We start from the raw sequence: 23,103 nt of genomic DNA on the forward strand, positions 1-23,103 counted from the left end.
GCGGTGTCACTGTGCCCCCAGCAGTGGATTAGCAGTCGATAACGTATGACCCTTTGTCTGGGCCTCTGAAGTATATGATGATTGTCACTTGCGCTGCCATCACCTTGCAGCTGTATCCCATAAGGAAACTGGAAAGCATACGTGACAACTTGTCTCAAACAAGTCAGGTCAGCCAATCACAGCGCGGCCCGGGGAATGACGTCACAGAGGTGTCCCGGGCCGGCAGCCAATCACAGCGAGGCCCGGGGAATGACGTCACGGGGGTGTCCCGGGCCGGCAGCCAATCACAGCGCGGCCCGGGACACACGTCAACAAGGGGCGGGACTTAAAAAAAGACCGAGAAACGCCCCCGAATCGCATCGTGACTGAGAAAGAGTGATTGACAACCATCTCTTCCAATGGCTAGCCTCCATTTATGGAGCTAGCCAATGGAAGAGAAGGCGAGACAAAGCCCCACACTGTAGGATCATAAGATTTCGCCCTGCGCGAGCACTGCTGCGCAGTGCTACCGCCAGGGCGAAACCTAAAAACTAAATTTAAAATCATTTCGACGGCTTTTGAAATTTGGAGAAAAATAAAAAAGAGAATTTGCCTGTACTCAAATCTAAACTATTACACTCCACTAAATAACTGCCTTGTATTACCAGGTGTGTTTAGAGATCAGGTCACTCTGAGATGGTACCGAGCAGGCATACGCCAATTGGGAGATTTATTTCAAAGGTATCAGATAGCCTCTTTCTCGTTTTTGCAGCAGAAATTTGATTTAGCTCGGATAGAATTTTTTAAATATCTCCAGTTGCACAGCTTTTTAGAGCAGAAAATAACTCTGGGTCAAATTTCGTTTACCAAAGTTAAGGTCCTTGAAGCAATTCGAGTAAGATCCAGGATAGGTCCTATTTATCAATTAATGGTTGTAAATCTTGTGGATGACTTGACGATGTGGGAGGATAAATGGCAAAACAAATGGGGGTGGATAAAGTAGATATGGACAGATTAATTGAACTGTCTACAAAAGTTTTAATTAATGGCTCGCTAAAGAGTCAACATTTCATGTCCATATTTGATTTATATTATTCTCCTGCAAAACTAGCAAAGTGGAAATCCACAAGAGGGAATAAATGTAATCGGTGTGGATTAATTGCGGCGGATGCTGCTCATATGTTTTTTCAGTGTCCCAAACTGAGTCAATTTATTAAGGATGTTGAATATTTTTTTAATGTTAGTTTAAGTATCCGGATTCAACTTTCGGCAGAATTGGTTATTCTAGGGCTACAGGAAAGTTTAACTAGTCCTAGAACTGTAGCAGAGGAAGGATTTTTATTTATTTGTATGTCTATCTTTCGACTTTGTATAACATCTCAGTGGCTTGATATGGATCCACCAGTTTTCAGCAACTGGAAAACTAGATTACTTTCTACATATTATTTGGAGATGGCGGTATACAAATCAAAAGGAAGGAGGAAAAAGCTTAATGGGTCAGAAACTGTGGTCTCCTTTGTCAAAATGGATCTAATATATGAACTTATGATCTAATGTGTGTAAATGGAATAACGCTGTAATATGAGATTGGGGATAATGGCCATAATTTGATTTTAATGGGTTGGATTGTTTTTTTTATTGTTGTTATCTCTATCTGCTGACATAAATACCAATAAAGAAACCCCCCCCCCAAAAAAAGGACAGTTTGTTTTCCTACTTTTAATTTATTTGAAACAAAAAATTCAAAAAATAATGTGGCTTGCCAAATCCTTGCAATCAAATAATTGTATACTTTTTGATGCCAGTTACATTAAATGTGATTATTCTATATTTGGTTTATATTTGAATTGTTTGCAATTCCTACTGTCAAGTTTTCTGTTTTATTTCGAAGTACTTTAAGTAGAATTAGATCAAACCTTAATTTCATGTAATTGATTTATATATTCAAACTAATTAGGATGTTAAACCTTCACTAATTTTAATATTTTATTTTCAAAATTTCGTCAAAATGTATTTCTATTTAATTCAATTATTTAGCATAATATTTTGATGGAAGCCACTCCCCTAATTTTTTTTTAACTTTAAATGCATAATTAGCGTGTCTCCGTTATTTTTTAAATTAATTTTAAGATATTAACATTTTAGTTGATATTTTTTTGTTAAGTTTAAAATGGCTTATTTATTTATCTATTAAAGCAAAGTCCAAATGCAAAAGTGGAAGTATTTGATTCAGTACAATGCGTTGCTTGTTAAGTGTGTGCTAAGACAATGCAGAAATGATGAGTAGAATGAATGGGATTTGAAGTTTTTGTGTGCCAGCATATTCGATTTCCTGACCAAAAAGAACTGTAGTGAAAGGGTATCCTGTGGCCAAGAACCTTTAGACATGACCATTTGGTGTTTCTAATTTTTTTTCTTCTATTGTCTTTTGTTCTCTTGTAGGCTGGGACCAATCCAATGCATTTGTGAAAATCTATATCACCTTGAGTGGAGTTCACAAAATCCCAGCGGAAAACGTACAGGTTCATTTTGCAGAGAAGTATGTTAATTAGTCCAGCTTCTGCTTGCCAGAACTGTACCTTTTTTGTCTCTGTTGCATGTTTTTAGGACATTGGTACATAATAGTCAGAAAAGAGTTCTAAAGTGCAAACTGCAATAAAAGCAACTTTAAACTTGAGTGAGCTGTCTAGGAATAGCTGAGCTAATAGTCTTGAGTGCCCCAATGAGACCAAGCATAAGCCAAGTCATTAAAAGATTCTACAGTTAAATAATACTGCAATCATATTAAAATCATAGATCCTTTTAGATTAAAAATAAAACTATTTCTTGAATGCATGTTGTAAGAAATGCGATTATTATTTGGCATAGCAGACTGCCTACCCCAAAGAGTAATGGCAACTCTTGTCAGGGTGGTCATTTAAAGTCACTAAATTACCTGGGCTTAGTCCCATGTTAGCTGTAGCACAGAGCAGACAGATTTCACTCATGGCAATGTGTAAAGTATTTATGCAGTACCAAAACCTGAATAAAGTCAAAATGCCAAGCAATACAAATCCCAAAATGAATTAGAAAATTAGCACATTTAATGTACAAAACAGCAAAAATCTAATAAGGGGAACTGAAGACATGAATTTTTAAATGCGTTAATTGGAAATAACACTAGAAACCTGTAGGCAAAAATCGTAGTCTAAGTGGATCGTGCTAGAGGGGGGCCTAGACGCAAGTTGACTGAGATGGAGTGCTGGTCTGAAACACCAACCAGGTTCGTCCTTCCAAGATGGTATCTTCTGACTACGTCTTTTAAGTCCCAGTTAACCACAGGAGAACACTTCTAAGACCCCCAGGACCTCAGGGGAGGCACGTAGGGACGCGAATGGTGTGAAGTAGACACCAACAGCTGGGTCCTGTCTAAATCTAGTTGCGACTGGTCAGCCGGTAACTTCAGGAAAAGATGCCTTGAAGCTCGTTGTCTTCCTGTAGTTGCACAAGAGGTCAGCCAGTTGACTCTTGGAGTCCACTTCTTGGGTACAAGAGGGAGCAGGGTAGACCTGTCTATCGTACTTGAAACAGGCCCAAAATGCCTGGAGTCGGGGCATTTTTATTTTCGGCCACACTAATATTGGGCTCTGAAGGTATGTGTTGAGGTTACTATGGTAATCCTTGCGTCCCCCAACATCTAACATTAAAGTCCAGTTTAAAGCAGGCACTGTACCCACAAGAAACCCATAGACCAGTCTGGTACGACAAAGGATGGCCCTTCAACAACCAAACAGTAGATCTATACGAAATGTCTTGGCATCCTGTTCTCTTCCTTTCAAGTATGCCTCAAGTGTTACATGTGACTCAAAAGACCTGTCAAGCAGGATTTGACACTGCTGCAAAAAAGAGGTCCACATCCCCCCACCATGCATATTCTTTGGAGCTCAGAGTGGTCTTCTCTGTCTATTCAGGTCAGCCTGTTTGCACCTAGGAGGCATTTCACACCTATTCAGGTCAGAGAGCTGGCATAGGCATTTGCTAACTAGCCCCCTGACAGTTCTGGGAGGAAAAGAGTAACTTTCTAAAAACGACTTTTCCTTAATATTTATTAAAGATCCAACTTCACCATTCAATTGGACCCATCACAACTAGTGTTTTTTAATTTTCATGCTGCTTTTATATCTGAGATATCAGTATTTTATTCCGTATTCTTGTTTTGCAGGAGAGCCAGGCCTGCCACAGCGAAAATTGCTTTTAGGACCCTGTCATTGTAGGGACATGGCAGTATTAATTTTCTAAATGCCCTACCTTTTAATATACTTGCCCCACCTGTTGGGCTACAAGGCTTACATAGGAGTGACTTACTAATATTTAAAAAGGTGATTTCCTTCTTTTTTTTTAGTCAAAGGGTTATGTAAACATTTTGCATTGCAGGTTTAAACTGCAGAAGTGAGGTTACAATGGTAGGCCCGAGGCCATGTTTGCGCTGATACTGTAGTGGATGGCACAAAAGTTGCTACAGTCACTTTAAATGACTTAACTTTTAGGCTCTGGGTGCACTTTTTACACCATATATCAGGCAGGGCTCGAAAAATCCACTCCCATTGTCGAGCAAGATTTATTCAGGACCAGATATTTTCAGGGACTACTTGCCCTTTGGGTGAGTGGAAAATCCTCTAACTTAAGTAAATATAGAAAGACAAACTGACTTTTGACCTTGGTCTCTGAAAGCAGAGCAAATGTGACAAGACAACAAGATTTAAAGGCATTTAATTGCTCACATATTGAAAGAGCAATAAAAATGCCTTTGAATTTTATCTTTTCACATTTGCTGGCTTTCAGAGACAGGTCAAAAGTTAGTTTGTCTTCCTACATTTAGGGGTCCATTATGATGTCGGGCGGATTGCCTCCGCCAGGCTGGCGGTAGCCACTGGCGGAGGCAATCCGCCCGACACCTATGCCCGGATTCCCCCCCCCCGCCGTATTAGGATGGCAGGGGGGAGCGCGGCGGACGGAAAGACCGTCCGGCGCTTTACCACCGCGGTCGCAGCGGTAATGGAATAATATGGTGGCGGTGTCACACCGCCAGCCATATTACAATGGCCACATATAGGTGCCTTTCCGCGGCGGCACTGCCGCCACGGAAAGGCAGGCGGTGTTTGCTGCGGCAGCCCCCTGCGGGGCCCCCAGGTGAAGCCGGTTTAGGGGGAGGACAGGGGGGTACCTATGGTACCCCCCCACATTTGCATATGCAAAGCGGCAGGCACCACGCGGTGCCTGCCGCTTTGCACATGCCAATGCGTTCACAAGTGTTTTGCATTGTGGCGGGCGGTGCAGAGTGCACCGCCCGCCACAATGCAAAACATGGAGGACGTGCCCGCCACACTGGCGGGCACATCCTGATTCCCCCTACGGGACCCCTGCCCTTATGGCGGGCGGTCACGTTCTCCGTTAGGGCGCCATCCCAATGAGCCCCTTAGTTTTCTTTCTGTGACTAAAGTTAGAGGATTTTGTAAAGTAAATATGTGCCATGCATGTTAAATAAAGGCTGTAAGAGGTCAGCCTTTTTAACAGCTGAAAAAGCTAAGTGAACTGTTCAACATTTCAAATATATTTCACTAGTTATGAAGACCTGTTTGTGTAATTCTGTAGTGAAAACAATAATTTTATAGGATCAAAACAAATGAGGAAATTTACTTGGTGATGTGCAAATCTGAAATACTTTTGCTAAAAATGAATTTCCAAACATTGTTTATGCGCCATTATTAGTAAAACCACATGTTAGTGAGAACGTTTTTTGGCCATTTCAATGGAAAATATGCTGCCTGCAAATGACAGTGCACTACCACATCATGCTTTTGGTAATATATTTATGAAAAGTGAGTTTTTAAACATGAACTGGGAATCATTACTGCTGCTGCCTAGATGACCATGCTATTCGTGAAATAAGAGGCAAGTCAGGGATCATTTGTACCCTATATATGGGCTCGACCTCTTGCTATATATGGACCAACCATTTAGTCTAGTAAATAAAGAGTTTTTTGTACAGCAGACATAGTGAACTTGCATATTTGAAGGGGCTCTCTTATGTGATTAAGAAAAAGGTGGCACCATAAGACAAAATACTTGCCTAGGATCACACAATTTGAGACCAGTTCACGGGCCAAGTACATTACAGTTAGGATGGGTAGATCATTAAAGTTTCTAGACCTGCAGGTCTTGTAACATTTTATATGATTTTTCGAGCCCTGCTAGGGTCTTGCAGGCAAGTTAAATGTGCTCAACAGATGAATATGCAAATTAAACCATATTCAGGGGGGGTGGGTATAGGCACTTTACTACTAGTCAACAGGGTTTAAGTTCACAGAACTCTAAAGCCAACAAAGGTTCCAGCAAAAGGCATACAAAATCCAGGTGACCAAGCAGTATGGGTGGATTTTGTCCATGTGTTTATTAATATAATAGAGTGTACTGCATTGAAATCTGTCAAAAGTAAGTTTATATACCTTAGTGCCACGACATCACTGCTATAAGTGAACCAATAAATGTCTGTTTATCATGTTCTCTATTCGAATGGCCTGTATTGCTGTTTTTTGTTGAGTAACATTGTCTATTAAACCCTACATAAGTCAGGGCCACTGGAATTATACGGCAGAAGAGGGCCAAATTATGCTGAAGCGTTGAGTAAATTATACAGCAAGAAAAGGCAAATTAATGTGGTGTAATGCAGCACATTTTGTGATAGTATTACTTCATTAGTTTGTCATTTTTACACAATCTGTGTATCGGTTGTGCCTCATTAGTATCCGTTTAGCTCCCCAAAAAAGGAATAAGCAACAGAAAGATGACCAGGCAACCTCTGTAATGGGCCTTCTACTCTGTCGCAACGTTTCAATGAACTTTTAGTAACTTTTAAGCCGTTTGAGCTAGGAAAACGTTTTTTTTTTTTTTTTTACATCTGCAGATTATGCAGCAGATGATGGCTATTATGGCAAATTAGGCAAATGCCATAATTGTGTGGAAAACGCCCCTCTTACACAATCATAATTCCAGTGGCCCTGACATAAGCAAGGGTTTTTATTATACAGCACAGATTCAGAGCTAAATTAATTCAAAGTAATCTTACATCTGGATTATGATGTTTTTGAACTCCGGTTTTCTGGTTAGATTCTTGTCAGCATCTGGTTGAATATCTTCTTGCTCTCCTTTTACTTTAAAATCACAGTGACTATTGTGCAATAATTTCATAATCTAATTCGTACACTAGGGTCAGTAAATCTAAGTATCATTTATTAATTTAATCTGACTAGGTATATCAAAATATGACAGATAGCTATTTCGTTATTAATATCACTGCTTACCCCTGACTTTACAAACAGTTAAGAGGGACAGCATCAACACATTCATTATGGCAATTTAATCGACTTTCAAATCAAAGAGGAATTTAGCTTCCCGCAGAATTTGCTCTCCAATTGTAGATATTCTGTGTGGCACAAGTGGAATTGCAGCTCTGTCTGGCTGCAGACACATAGCACAAAACATTGTTTTAGGTTTTATATATTCAACTTTCCTGTGTCTAGCGTGTTTTTATTTTATTATTATTTTTATGTATTTATTTTGTCGTCTTTCAAAACTGCATCAGGGAGGAATAGAGCTGAGCCAAGCCTACAGGTATCACGTTTATTTTGACTCTCTTGTCCTCATGGGACCAGCTTGAGCCAGCCATTCAGCTTGAGCCTTTCTTGACTTAACCCTTCTTTGTTAGGGGTATGTTGGGAGAAGTCTGAATTGACGAGGCATTAAAAGATAGGAAGGTATTATTACCAGTGAAAATTTGTTTGAAAGTTTTGTGTGGCTGGGAAGAGGGGTAGTGGTTATCATGTGAATGATCGAGTGGTTAGGGGTGAATTGTTGGTGGTCGTCTGAACTGGTTCTCTAGATCCGTGATTTACATTATAGATATCTGTAGATATTTAAAACTCCAGTGTTTTTTGCTATCAAAGGCTTGCCTTCTGTATGTTGCATTGGTTTCTGCCTAATGTTTGGTGGTCTTTTTTCAGATCCTTTGAGCTGCTGGTGAAGGATTTGAATGGGAAGAATCATTCCTTAATTATCAATAACCTTCTGAAGCCCATCTCTGTGGAAGGCAGCTCTAGAAAAGTGAGTCATTATGCATCTGGTGACTTCATGCTCGTCTTCTTCAGTTCCACAGTTCCCTCCAGCTTGTGTCCTCTTATGTCTCCATTTCTCAACCTGTGTTGCCCATTTCCCTTTTCCTACTGTTTTACTTTAACTCCTATACTGTTTTTTCTTCTTTGAATTTTTTTGCATGTCTAAAATTTCCCTGGCCATCACAAAACGTCTGCCTAGAGATCGTGGCTTAGCTCGGTCTGTAGTTGGGGGTAGTGGGCAACATGCATGCCCTTCATAGTTGTGACTGTCCGCTCCCGACTGTGTTGTGATTTGTGGAGCTAGAAAAGTCCTTTTTACCTGTTTGCTCCAGGATGTAATGTCCTTTTGGTCCTGCCGTGAATTTGTATACTGTGTGTGGCACTATGTGGTCATGGTAGGATGAATCAAGTTTGAACCATGGTTGGCTGTAGGGACAGGGGACACCATCTTGAATTTCTATTGTAAGTATGATGTACAAAATAGTGGTCGGGGTTAGCCTGCCAGACTGTACAGATTTCAGATGTCCCTAGCCTATACATTTGGGATGACTGGTGACCCTTCTGTCAGGTCTGCTCTTATTATCCCTTCAGGCATCTCCTCCATCAGGGTTATGGGTGATTTAGTTAGGTAGAAGACAACCATGTCTTGATAAGGGAAGCGTAATCCTTTGACCATGACCGGTCTTTTATTCACCTGTGGTTACTCACAAAATACTCATGCACATTTTAAAGACTTCTCTACCCTTTGTTCTCCATTGTGGGATTCTCAGAATAAAATACTCCTGCCTACATCCATGCTTCCTGCTGACATTTGGAGATAGACGGTAGCTTTAGTGTCTGCAGATTGATACACAAGATTTCAGAACACCCTAAACCAGGCATAGAACTGTGATATGGGAATACATAAACGAACGTGGTTTAAATGTGGACTGAAATCCTGAGTCACTGTTCCAGGACTTTTCTACTGAGATCTGAAGCTGTTGTCTCCAACAGCCAGCTTCCAAGTCAGGTGAGGGGGTCATCACTTGAAATGTATGACGCTTTCTGCTGAAAGATCGAAATTTCTGCCGTGTATGAATTAGAGATTGGTACTGCAAGTGGTAGTGACGAGCCAGTGCCTTCTTTACGTCCTTTGCTGCCCCCATCTGGGCCTTGAGGCGTCTCACTCACGCAAGCACCAAGTAAGTAAACGTGCCAGCGTGGCCCTAGTGACCCGATAGTGAAGTGGGTGACTTTTGATCTACCTTTCATCTTCTCATACTAGAGAAAGGTATATTTTGGTGAAAAGAAACTGTAAGGCCATGCCTCTTCAGGCATAGCCTTGGACGAGGGCCGAATCACTTGATCACAGATTTTGGCTTTCCTATTTTTCCATATGACTTACAGTATTTTTTTAATATAAAGCATTGGTTTACTGATTTATTGAGCACTGTAGTGAGAGACTCTGATTTGAGTCTCTACCTCTCCACCACCTCCTTGAGTAAGCCTTGGACTGCTTGCCCCGCTACCCTGTGAGTCAAGTGCCAAGGGGGCGTACTTAATGTTCAGTTTTCCAAGTCGTAATAAATTAGCCCCAGGACACTTGAGGCAAACCAAATCACCTCAACCGAGGCCTATTAAACCTGTGTGCTCCATGGCTCCAATGGAGTCTTACAGCTTGCTTTTGATCCCTTAACCTATTAAAGATTTCAAAAAGTACTCCTTCCTTCCCTCTGGCTTTTGCCTTCACCAAGGCCATCTCCACCACTTTCAATTTTTTCCTCATTCTTAATGTGATTTATTCCTCTTTTTCCTTCTCCAATCCTTTATTATTTCCGGCCTGTGTTTGGTGGCTGTAATTGTACTGTACACAACAAATCAACCCTTTTTCAACTAAGGCAAAAATACGTCATACTTCTAAACGTCATCTCTCTTTTCTGTATTCATGCCTTGCCATGCTTTCTCCTCACGTTCTGCACGTCTTTTTTCCTTTCGATATTGCTGTTTACTTTGAGAGCATCACAAACAAAATGTATTTTTTTCAAATTTCTTATTATGGATTCAAAATCAAACCATTGTAACCTTTCGCTTTGCCACCATATTCCTGTTCTCATTCTGCCTTGCTTCTTTTTATGTTATTCACCAACCGAGCACTAGTATTTAGTACAAATGGCTGCATATGTTTTAATTTAACATTTATAGATGTCTCTTAAATTCACCATGGTGTTAATAGCCCTTTTATCCATCTGTCAGCTTTGTCTCGTCATTCTGCTCCTTTGTACTTTCCTTTTCTTGCTCGTGTTTTTCTTTACTTCACTTGCTTTGTTGTTTCCCTTTTTCTTTTCTCCACCTCCTTCATTCCAAGTACGTTTGATGATATCTCCTTCCTTTGTGTATATCTCTGCCTGATTGTGATCTATATATTTAAATCTTTGAATTCTCCATGGACAAATGCAATAAATATTATGGAAGAAGTATAGTGAGTTGACTTGTTAAAATAGAAAACTGTCCCTTTGCCCCATGTGTTTTTTTTATTTTATTTTTATTTTATGCCTGTTCGTAGATTAAGACGGACACCGTTCTTGTAATGTGTAAGAAGAAGTCTGACCAACCTTGGGAGTACCTAACCCAGGTGGAGAAGCAGCTCAAAGACAAAAAGTGAGTTTTAAATCCTCTGCATCTACTGTTTTTTTTTAGCTGAAACTGGGCATGGCATTACCTCCGTCTTTATTTTAGAAAAATGTGCTTGCAATAAATTCCACGCTGCTTTGTGATTGTGCCTTAGTAGCAAAGGAACCAGTCCCATAATCTGACTCCAATATTGTTTTTAGGTTTTGCCTGGCGAAAGCTGCGCTCTGCGCAGCTTTTTCGCGCAGGCGAAAACTTAATGAGTATAGTAGGGGAGACAGGAACGCCCCCCGTCTTCCATTGGCTAGCTCCATAAATGGAGGCTAGCCATTGGAAGAGATTGGCCGTCAATCACGTTTTCCAGAGAAAACGCGATTCGGGGGCGTTTCTGGGTCTTTTTTTAAGCCCCGCCCCTTGTTGCCGTGTGTCCCGGGCCGCGCTGTGATTGGCTGCAGGCCCGGGACACCCCAGTGACGTCATTTCCCGGGCCGCGCTGTGATTGGCTGCCTGCCCGGGACACCCCCGTGACGTCAGCCAATCACAGCATGCCGGGACCTGACTTTTTTCCTCTTGTAAAGTATCGTTTGCTACCTCTTGTATTTTGTTTGCTCTTGATACATGCACAATTGTCACTATTGCCTTATGTAACGTAGCGTTTGCTTTTGTAACATGCTGACTTGTACTTTTTCCTCATGTTTCATTACTGTTCCTATTGGGAAGCGCTCTGACACCTTCGAGTAAAGTGCGCGCTATATAAAAACGCGTAAAATAAATGTCCGAGTTTAGTGGGAGGTTTGAAGGTGTAAAGTTTATTAGGGTGCACTGCAGTCACTTATGAGGACGTGTGTTGTTTCCGTGTGGGGTTGGGCTTTGTGTGGTTGTGTTTAGTGCACGTGCTGTACACATAGCACGTAGTTTGTGTTTTGGGAGGTCCGGCTGTGAATGGGGCGAGGGTGACCCCCGTCTCTCCTTGGGGCGTGTGTAGCACGTCCTCCGCACTCTGATTGGCCGTTCCAGGGAGAGCCCCTCCTCTCTGTTTCAGGCTCAGTCCCTCCCTGGAGCCCTCCTGAGTGAGCAGCAAGTGCGCACTCCCTGTCCTTGACTCCCCAGCGTGTCCAGGCGCCCTGCACTCTAGCGCCGAGAAGCTGCTGCCGCCGATCGACCTGCACCTGGGGGTGGCACAAAGGGCACCCCCTTGACCATCCAGCAGAGGGCGCCTTTCACCGCAGAACACTGGTGAGTGACTGAAGGGCTTCAGCTTTTGTCTAGTGCTTTCCGTCGAGCCGTTGGTCTCTAAGCGCTAGTTTACTAGTAGTCAGGTTCGCATCGGCAGGGCGGGACGACGGCCGGTGCCCGAGGGGCCTGTGGCACTGCCCAGCTGGTGGCCGGTGTTCCCGCTGTAGATGATCTGCGCCCATAATTCGCCGGAAGCTGCAGCGGCCTTGGGGGGTGTTTAGGGCCCAGTGTGGCACGGGAGGGGGGCTCCTTTGAGCAGGCGCAGCAATCGTGGGGGGCTCCTATGAGCATGCTCAGCATGCGCGAGGGGTCCTCTAAGCAGGCACAGCACATGGGGCTCCTTCTACCCTGGGGCGCAGGCAGTGCACATGAATTCAGGGCTCACAGCAGAGCTCCGTGGTGAAGGTGGCGTTGTGCAGGGAGGCACATCACGGGGGTGAAAGGGCAGTGTGCAGGGAGGCACATGGGGGGAGGGGGGGGTGACAGAGCGCTGTGTAGGGAGGGAGATCGCGATCAGTTCAACTAAAGAGAACAAGCATTGGCATCAGGCGCGCAACACCCATTGGACTCAAAGGGTGGTAATTAAGTTTGCCTGGCACGCTTCATACCGTCCTGTGCGTCTGGCCCTTGAGATATACAGAGCCGAGGCTGTACGTGTTGCACTGTAAGACACAGAGCTTTGGAGACCCTGTGATGTAGAACATCTTGGGAAAGCTGAGAACTTCTCTCTATAAGATCCCTATTGAGCCTTTCGAAGATTATCCCTTTGCTTCCGATCAGGCTTGATTTGGCTCTGAAATCCATAATCAGACTTTCCATACTGAGGCCGATCTTGTACAGGCTTTGAAATTGGGTGACAAAAGAACTTGACCCACATAGAGAACGCCTGCATGATGTTGGTAGAAGACCGCATACAAATTAACCCTTGCCTGAGAATACACTGACAGAACTGGGGTTTGCTAATTTTTGGACTGATACTACACCTCTTACGTCAAGTGCCCATTGCATCTTGAAGGAGAGACTGTAGTTATGCACGATTGCGACACTGCAGTCCTCATCCTCTATGGGTCTACTGATTCTTACCAACCAAATGAGACCATACATTTCAAGAATATTTGGATTTATTGCAACCTTTCTCAGCCAGGACCCTTCATGTGAAGTTTAGGTTGCGAATCTTATCAATAGCATCTTTTATGAATATGTGGTCCCTCTTTGGACAATAACACGAGTGATGTCCAGCGTTCATGCATTATAAGGAAACTGAGGGTCATGTTTTATATTTTTTGCATCCCTATAGGAGATTAAGATCTTCATGTGTGAAGCCGCTCTGTCGGTTACTGGGAATACAGCAATATCACATGGCATTAAGAAATATGTAAATGTGATTCCGTGGAAAGAGTAGCATTCAAGATCAAACAGCAGCAAGCACACTTCTCAAAATCCGAAAAACCTTATTGTAAAGAGATTGTAATTTCCTACCACTTTGGAGATTACTTTCAGTAGGCATTAGCAGATGAAGACCTGCACTCTAAAAACAAAAGTCACCATGTGATGATAGGGTGGAACCTTGGAGGGGGCGTGGCCTAAGTATGTAAATGTAAATGTAAATGTATGAAACTTATATAGCGCAGGACTTACCCTGGGGCATCTCCGCGCTTGCTTAGGGAACCCGTCCTGGTATTCCCCTGTGAGATAACCCTGGAAGGGTATCCACAAGGTGAAAGCCAGGCATCCCACCGCGAGGGGCCGATGTGGAGATTAAGCAATCTATTGCCCAGAGTCGCAGAGTGTGAACCCGTGAGTCGAGAAGGCACCGGAGCGAGAATTAACGAGTCCGTGGAATTATTGAGCCCAAGATCCGCCGAGGCGGGGAATTGAACCCTGGTCCAGGGCCGAACTCAAGCTCCAGGTCTGCCGCCTCTAACCCCTGAGCCACACTTCTCCCTATCTATGAGTCACTTTTTCCCTTTTCAGCCACCCTCATCAGACTCCTTCCTGGGGGGGGGGGGGAATAGCTGGGGCTGGTACAGATATCCTGGGATGTTTTCACACCTCCTAATGAACATCGGCCGCTCAAAGCCCCGAAAGACGCTAGCCATTGGCAAACAGAGGCGTCCGTCATCCTGCGAGGCGACTCGTGGGCGTTTCTGGAGAGTTTTTCTCATCCGGCCCCTTTTGTCTCGTCAGTGCGGCGGTGGGCGGGGTTTATTTTTTTTTTTGCTGGTCGAGGTTTGTTTTGGCCATTCCGCGGCCGACCGCCGCCGGAGGAAGTCCAGGTGAGGGCTTGTTTTTCCTTGCCTTCCTGCTGTCCGTTCTCGCCCCCCCCACCCCCCCCGGCCAGGCTTGCCCCGTCCGAAGAGAGGAGAGCAGAAGCCAGGGCTACAGCGGCCGAGGGGCTCCCTCGGCCTAATTGGCAGCTGTTTCTAGTTCTTGGTATTCAGCATGATGTGCATTACCCCCTTGTGGTGTGCCCAGCAGCCAGATAAAAAGCACATGGTGACCATTATTGTGTGTTTGAGTCACGTAAGTAGATTCTTGCCTCAACAAACTATAATTAGTACTCCTGTCCTGTCAGAACCCGGAACGTTGTCTAGATTACATTTCTGGTTGTGTCTCTGCCTTTGACTCAGTACCGCACTCTACTCACTTTCGACTAGGTTCATACTACACAAGTATGTACAAATATACATTGTGGAGCAATTAAATCCCATGTGTGTCCATCCCCCACACTTCGCTAAACCGATGTAACTTTATAAGGAGTCTCTTTTTAGAGCTGGCTTGACAGCACAGCTGTCTCATACCTCATGTAATTAACATAAAAGAGTTACAAGAAACACTACTGAGAGAGGAGCTTTGGCCCTGCCTAAATGTTGGTTATCTTCAATACAGGATATGACTGGGCAGGAGATGTGTTCTTTCACTACAAAAGAGTGCTTAAATTGCACTTTATGCCGTATTGGAAAGCCTAGGCCTCAAGTTCGTTATGGGGATAAACAATTTATGCCATGTTAGATGCCCAGGATCTGGTAATCTTGGAACGTTAAAACAAAGGCAATGGAGTTGAAAGGCTTTTACGGGTGGCTTGTTATTCCACTGTTGTCAAGCCTGTAGATGAGTGTTTCCAATTTCCTATCGAAAAATGATGTCTGATGCCATAGATTAAATCTGTTTATTATGAAATGGTTTGACAAATGCAGTAGTCTAACATTTCTTATGAAAAGCATAAGGTTAAGCTAACAGGTCTTTAAGGGTGGCTTTTTGTTACACTGTGGTAAAGTCTGCAGAAGTATTTTGGAACATGGAATCTCACACATTACAATAGTCAGCAAGAGTTTTGGTGTTTAGCCCCGTCTAACAAGCCCCCCTGAGTAGATTTTCATTGTGATAATCCAATTTTATGCATGTGATTTAGCTTTGGGTGTATATTAATCCAATTGTTTTGGTCCGGCTTGTCATATTTAGCTATTTTCCAGGCTCTTGTAGTCAGAAAAATTTATTAAAAACATGCATCCATATACATTTCGAGAGGGGCCATGGAGCATTCCTTTTCGTTGGTCTGTTCTAATATCACTCCCATTCTGTTTGTGACGTGTTAGCATATAGAATGTGACAATGGGTCAGCCCACTTCTGCCATTGATTCTCATGGCCTGTGAGTGACTGCAAGGCGGGGGAGATCGTGGCCGTCCTGCTGGCCCTGTCGGGCTGGGTGCTGGTCTGCTCCACGCTGCCCACCGACTACTAGAAGGTGTCGAGCATCGACGGCACAGTCATCACCACGGCCACCTTCTGGTCCAACTTGTGGAAGACCTGCATCACCGACTCCACCGGCATCTCAAACTGCAAGGATTTCCCGTCCATGCTGGCCCTGGAGGGTGCGTCCTGACGGGGGGGGCTGTGTGTGTGTCTGTATGTGTATGTGGCTCTGTGTATGTGTGTGTGTTGCTCTGTGTGTGGCTCTGTGTGTGGCTCTGTAGGTATGTATGTGTGTGGGACTCTGTGTGGGTCTGTGTGTTTGTGTGTGGCATTTGCGAGAGATTAAGCTATTGGCATTGTAAATGACAGTGCCATTTATTTATCTGTTTTCAAAACCAACACATACATAAAAATGTTGTCATTTACAATGCCAATAGCTCTACCTTTTTCAAAGGCGAAACCGTTGCATTGTAAATGCTTGTTCTTTAATGCTACTAATTGCCATACTGGCAAGTATCTGTTCTTAATACGGTAGAAATTAGACTCTTACATTTCTGCAGCCGAACCTCACTCTTGGGTGCAACTTAACAGATTTTTGCAACTTATCGTCACTGCTATGTTGTGGAATCCTACGCTATCTGTGCTAATACATATCATAGGTGTCCTGCAGCTGCCTCTGCTTTCGCGATAGATGCTGGCAATTCCACCAGTGCACTATGTGGCTAGTTTTGAGCAGCTCATGCGATCGTGTATTGAATGCTGGGTTAACTCAACTGTATCATCTGCTATTGTATTTTGAATGTCTCTGAATCTTCCTGTGCGCTTAAGTACTGACCTGCAGAAACCCGTGCTTTTTAGGTTGAACCTTACCCTACTGTCTTTGTAGCATTCTGTGTTCACTCTGGGGACTTACAACATGCCTACAGCTTTTGATTGGCTTATGTTAGTGTCCTTTAAAAAAAACTTTGCTTCTAAGTGGTTAATGTTTCATGTTTGTCCCACCTTTTTTACAAATGTTAACTCCCATGCAGTAACGCCTCGGGACTTGTCCTCTTCCACTTGTGTCATAGTATTTCATGTGTTTGGAGCATTTTTTTTTAAATTTCATTCGGACCGAGCACTACCCACTTAGCTTGGCACCTGAATCACGACCGCCGCGCATCAATGTAATCGGGCACTTCCCTCAAGTGTTTGTTGTGTTTTGAATCAGTGCAGGACAAGCTTCACAGATGCTGTGCTTCACACAATCTTATTTTAATTTACGCTTTTTGTTGTTGACCTTCTAAACCGGCACTTCTCACTCCATTTCGATATGCGTTTCATGGGGACCACACTTCATTTTATTTCACCATTGCGGCTGCTTTCGGAGGATGCTTGCTTTTCTTTTGCTATAATCTTGTTTACTCTCTAGTGTAGCACTCTGTAAGAGTGCATCGTTTTACAGACCATCTACATCGGTGACACCCCCCGCCCCACCCCCACTCGCATGTATTTTTAATATAGCACAAAATCTGCCTGAGGGCACAGGAGTGCTTTACATTAGTACTGTATTATGTATACAAGGTCAGGTCAATTTAATTTTTTTCTTCTTAACACTGGAGAGGCGGCCTTGTAGAGCTCCCGTCATGCTCTGCTTTGGGGGCTGACGATTAGAAGGCTCGGTCCACTTGGGAAGCAGCAGTACAAGATGGCGCTTGCGTCTCCATCTGAACTGTGGCACAGAGACGCGGCATGGAGTCTGATTCCACCATGCATGGCCGCAGAACAAGGACTTTCGGGAACCATTGCAGCCCACCGTAGCCAGCAACACACCGTAAGACTGGGGTGCTTGTTTCACAGTGCTTGTTGAAGGCATGTCAATTTATCTGACGATCGCTGGATCAAAAGGAGCTCTAAGAGGCATAGGAAGGTGGCAAGAGCAGGGGCAAAGAGTACTGCAGCTGCTTCCCACCACTTTGTTACTAACCACATTGCCTCTACGTAGCTTAATAGAGGAGCTGGAAGGAGTGGAAAGAAAGGTTGAGGGGGGGGTTGAACAACTTGGAAGGGACGCAAAATTTTTATTGAAGCGTCACTCTTTATGTGAAGTTTTGGCCAAAAAAAGAATTACTGTCAAGTCTCCGAAGGGTTTAAAACACCACTCATTTACAATGGGATCAGCAATATCTGCTTCCAAGGCTTCCTCTGACTATGAGCAGTTAAATACTGTTACAAGGTGAAAGCCTCTTTCAGGCAGTGTGAATTAATAGACTATCAGAGTTTAGCCAGGCAAACAGCTTCGCAACCAAACTTCACTTAAGCCACAATGGAAGAATCTGAGACTTATTGCTTAACCTCCAAGTTCCAGGCATTACAGGTAGAGTCATGAGATAATCAACCCACCCTTCTCACCCAGCTGGTCCGCTCTAAAAAGGAAGCTAACAGCCCAGAAACAACCTATTCATTATTTTCTTCAGCAATTTAAGCTGGGACCACAGAAATGTTATTTATTTATTTATTTTTTTATTTTATTTTGAGAGTTTTATATAGCGCTGGCTAGACCCGGAGGTATCAGAGCGCTTTACATAAGGTTCCACAGAAATTACAAAATTACATCAGTTACACGTTACATCAGCTACTAGAATTCTTTTTTTTTTTCTCTCTTTTTTTCTCAAGAGCGTAGAAGACGTAATAAATGGAGCTTAGAAGGGTAAGGGGGTATAGATAAATATATGCGACACATTAAAGAGCGAGAAGGAGAGACAAATAGAGCGGATGGGGGAGAGGAGGAGTAAGAAGGGAGAGGAGAGATAGACTGTAGGAGAGATGAAGTGAAAATCTGCCCAATGACCGACTCAGTAGGTGAAGTATGGTAATACTTCACGGTGATCCATCCAACTGCCCCACTGTGATTAATCCATGCTAGATGCACCGGGCATGGTTGCAATTTTTGACTGTTCCACGCGATCACTATATGCGGCATGTGTTCACTTAACTTAACATGCACGTAGAACTCTTCTGCGCGGATAGGCTACTGCCTATGTACCAATCGCTCACACATATTCTTCCTACCAGTTCACACGCCCCGTATACATCGACACAGTATACCAATGAGTAATCCTCACCACCTAAACAAGGCATAACGTTGTGGCTGCCTGCACGTTCTCCACCTTCTTCGCGCATCCTCTTGTTCGCACTCTGTGTTATGAAGATGTTTTACGCACTTCTTGGAACTCCCCCATCACGCCTCACACTTGCATAGTCTGTCCTTGATTTGGATGCATGCCCATCAGTAACACCCCAAATTCGGCTGCGGTTTGCAGTGACTGTTTCCACGTTAATCTACCTGGAATTCTACCAATTCCTAAACGTTCGCTTCTATATCCCCCCCCCCCCGCCCCATTTTTCCCCCTAGGCTAAAGAGGCTCTAATTCACAGGCATGGAATTAATGTCCGGATGATGATCTGCTCATTCTTTTAAATGGATCGAAATGCCGTCGACACCTTAATACACCTTATACGCAGAGAAACTTTCGTTCATTTTGATGTAAAGGTGTTTGTAATTATTTGTTTTTGTAACACTGGATATTCCTTGTGAAACAAACCAAGCTTTGCCTGAGCCCCCTGTTTGTTATTTCTCCATGTTTTGCACTCTATCTGCTGAGTAGGACACAGGACTGTGTCCCAGTTTATGTATTTTTGTGTACTACTATGTTAAAATCTACAAGTAAATATTAGACCTCTGTCCGGCTGGACATGTCCATGAAATATAGCTACGATTGAGTCTCTATTAATTCTTTGGTTTCCATCTCAATTTCTGGGCACCACTGTTGTTGAAAATAATTGACTCCTAAGGTCCCTGGCCGACTTGTTTGGGTTCCCTTGTTGTACAAAATATACAGAAAGAAGGGTGCTGCAAGCTAATGAAAGAGGCAATGAAGGCAGGTTTAATACACCTGCAAGTACTGCTAACTTAATGCAAATGCATGCAAATATACATCCCTCCCCCAGTGCTTCTCGCTCCTGGTACTTCCCTAATTCATGCCAGGCTCCAGCACTTCAACCTGGAAAGGAGAAGGATCTATGGAAAGGAGAAAGATCTATGGTTAGGAAGAGTGCTGCGGTGTAACCAGTCTCCATATCTGGTAGAAACATGACTTTTACTTCCACCTCCTTTCTGCCAGTCCCTCCTATCGTGTATTGGTGGGGGAACTTTCTGCAAATGTCCTTCTGTAGTAGGGGATCTCTGTGTATAGTCATAATCTAGTGAATAGTCCCGCCCATGTGCGTGGACCCCGGAGCAATCAAAAATAATCTCTTGCAGTGTCGAAAAAATGCAGAACTGCACAGACACTTAAGAGAGAATTTAAAGACAGATAATGCAGCCTATAAAAGCTACACTGTCCAGTACTTCAACTAGAAATTCCACCACAAAATCCACAAAACAGCAAAGCCTGTACAGATTTCCCTTGCTTTAACAGCAAACACCCTCTGGAATGATAGAGAGGAAAACCTGGACAGACAAGCCCCATAGGCTGCCATTATGTGGCTCAGAATAGGATACTGTGCCTTTTAAGAGAACCTTCCAGAACTTCACAGTATCCCAGAATGCACTGTTACTTTCAGGTTTTTTTTTCCGGCTCCTGCAAGCAGGACCCTGGAGCAGTGAGCTCTCCCTTTTCAAGGGTTTATTGGTGTTTTTTCACTGTTAATTTCGATTTGAGTGCTTCTAAAGTACTTTAGTGCTGTTCTTCTTGGTTTTTGCTCCCTTTTGATGTCAAATATGCCTGCATTATTTGACAAATGCCCGGAGTGCTCCAGGAAGAAGGCAAAATCAGATTCCCATGAGGTGTGTATCCTCTGCCTTCCCTCTTCCCACATCCCTGAGGAGTGTGAGATTTGTCAAGGCTTCTCTGGCAGGACCCTGAAGGAAAGACAGAAGATCAGGCTTCAGGGCCTCGAGGAAAGAAGGCTGAAGGCGCAAGGTGGGTCTGGAGGGGCTTATTCTGCCCATGCTGAGGCCTCTGGGGGGCTCCCCAGGGGCAGGAAGACCAGCAAACGTTCCCATTCTCCGTCTGGGTCGGTGGCACTGACCACGACGTCGAGAGGGATGACTACGGTCTGTTCCCCATCTCCCCAGGGCTCTGGGTCGAAGAAACGTCGACAGTCGACGTCGAGGGAGTTACACAGGCCGCCGTCGAAGTCTCCTTTGATGATTTCGTCGTCATCATCGTCGGCGTCGATGTCGAGTGATCGACGGGCCCGGCGTCGGCGCTCGCCGTCGAAGCGACACCGCCGTTCGCCGTCGTCGAGGCGGACGAGGTCGTCGTCGAGGCGGACGAGGTCGTCGTCAAGGCGGACGAGGTCGTCGTCGAGGCGGCCGAGGTCGCCGTCGAGGCATGGAAGACGGTCGAGGAAGGGGCGCTCGACGTCGAGGGGCCTACGCTCGCCGTCTGGTCACCATTCTTCGCCGCCGAGGAAGCGTGGTGAGAGGCCTGATACTGTGGGAGGCTCTCCACAGTCCGGATCTGGAAAGGAAAGCGGATCACCGGGATCGGTGTACTCCGAGGTGTATACTCCATCACAGAAGCATGTTACACCCCCGCCTCCGTTGCAGAGGGGTCTCCCTCCGAGGGCTCCAACCCCTCCTCCGTTGCCTCCTCTGCCTCCACCCGTGCCTCGGCCTCAAATGCCAGAGAGGCCGCCCCCGGTTCCACCGAGGTCGGTCTCGTTGCCCAGGCTTCCGACTCCTCCCAAAGGGACTCTAAGCCGCAGGTCCCGTCCAAGCCCAAGACGCCCGCCCCGGGGAAGCCGGCAGAGCGTCCCAGACCTAGGAAATCACGGTCACGCTCCGGACGGAGAGGAAGATCGAGGAGTAGACACAGGTCCTCCACTAGATCTAGGCATCGCCATAGGAGGCGAGGATCCAGGTCCCGTACGGACTCCTCTAGGACTCGCTCATATTCGCCTACCTTATCGGACTCCCCGGAGACAAAGGTGTCTCCGGTAGACGACATCAGCACGTTCCAGGAGGTTCTCCTGAGGGGGGCTGCGAAATTGGGCGTCACGGTGACGGCTCCTACACCTACGACGTCCGTGATATTCGAGACACTTCACAAGAGGCATCTGTCTCGCCCTCTGCTGCCATTGGTGCCAGGACTGGTCGAACCTGCGGAGGAGCTGTTCCTTACGTCTGCGGTGGTGAAGGCCGCTCCCTCCCGACTTCTGAAGAAGTACAGGGCACCAGGTTCGGACCCAGCCTTCCTGCGGATGGACCCAGTACCCGACTCCGTGATAGTGACGGCGGCCAGGAAGTTGCATTCTACCTCCCGGTCCTCCACCGTGCCGCCTGATAAAGAAAGCCGTTGGATTGATTCGGCTGGAAGGAAGGCTTGTGGGACTTCTTCCACGACCATGAAAGCCTCCAGCGATTCGGCATTGCTGGGCCGGTACGGCCGTGCACTGTGGGATTCCCTGGAACAGTTCGCGGACCTTCTACAACGTGACAGGAGGGAGGACTTCCAAGAAATAGTTATGGAAGGGATGCTGGTTTCAAACCAGATCATCAGCGCCGCTGCGGATATCTCGCTGTTGGCGGCCCATGGTTACTGTCACGGGATCAACCAGCGCCACCATGCTTGGCTCAGGCTTACGTCACTCAAGCCGGAGGCACAGCAGCGGGTGGCCAATCTGCCGTTCTCCGGAGAAACTCTGTTCTGAAAACATGCTGATGATGAAATGGCCCGCATGAAGGCTTAGGCGGAGACCCTGACGGCGGTGGGCTTGGAGAAGCCCAAAGACAAGAAGCCCTACCGCCCGTTCCAGAGACGGTTAGGTTCGCAGGGAAAAGGACGAGGACAGTCTTCGGGACAACAGCAGCAGCAGCAACAACAACAGCAGCAGTTCCGGAGACCCTTCCAAAAACGCCAGAGGGGTAGAGGTGGACAACAGTCCTCTACCGTGAACAAAGGCCCGGCCGGGTCTCGACCCTGAGCGGTTACTTCCCCTTCATCCGTTACCCGCTCCGGTGGGGGCAAGCGATCTATTGTTTCTGGCAGAGTGGAGAAAAATTACTCGGGACAAGTGGGTGCTGAATATTGTTTGCTTAGCTTAGGACACCCCCCGCGCCGCACGGCCACCAGCTGCTGCGTGCCTCCCGCCACCCGCCTGCCTCGCTGACCTGCCGCCGCCGTGTGACCACGCCCCCTGCCACCGAGCGGCGTGGTCTCCGGCGGTCCAGCGCTGTGCTCACTGCTTCATCTACTGTAGGCTCCCCGTTTTCCTTGCTGTGTACCCCGTTTTCCTGATTGTAATTGTATTTCTGTATTAGGATGGTATTGTTTTCATTGTTGTCTCCTCGCCTGTCCCCCTGCTGACGCCCCCCCCGCCCCGGTCTCCTCGCTCCCCGCTTCCCGCCTCCGCCGATAACCACGCCCCTTTCTCTTCTGTGCCCTCCCC

General features: G+C 45.4%; 1 protein-coding gene across 1 annotated transcript in view; it reads left to right on the forward strand.

Annotated features, from left to right (window-relative positions):
- Positions 1-23,103, forward strand: part of CACYBP (calcyclin binding protein) — a 79,179-nt gene that overhangs the window by 43,378 nt on the left and 12,698 nt on the right. Inside the window, exons 3-5 of the mRNA XM_078641936.1 lie at positions 2,422-2,518; positions 8,019-8,118; positions 10,672-10,766. Coding sequence (XP_078498062.1) covers positions 2,422-2,518; positions 8,019-8,118; positions 10,672-10,766 — 292 coding nt within the window. The remainder of the gene's footprint in view (positions 1-2,421; positions 2,519-8,018; positions 8,119-10,671; positions 10,767-23,103) is intronic.

This window comes from Lissotriton helveticus, chromosome 1_1, assembly GCF_964261635.1.
Source record: "Lissotriton helveticus chromosome 1_1, aLisHel1.1, whole genome shotgun sequence".
Taxonomy (NCBI): domain Eukaryota; kingdom Metazoa; phylum Chordata; class Amphibia; order Caudata; family Salamandridae; genus Lissotriton; species Lissotriton helveticus.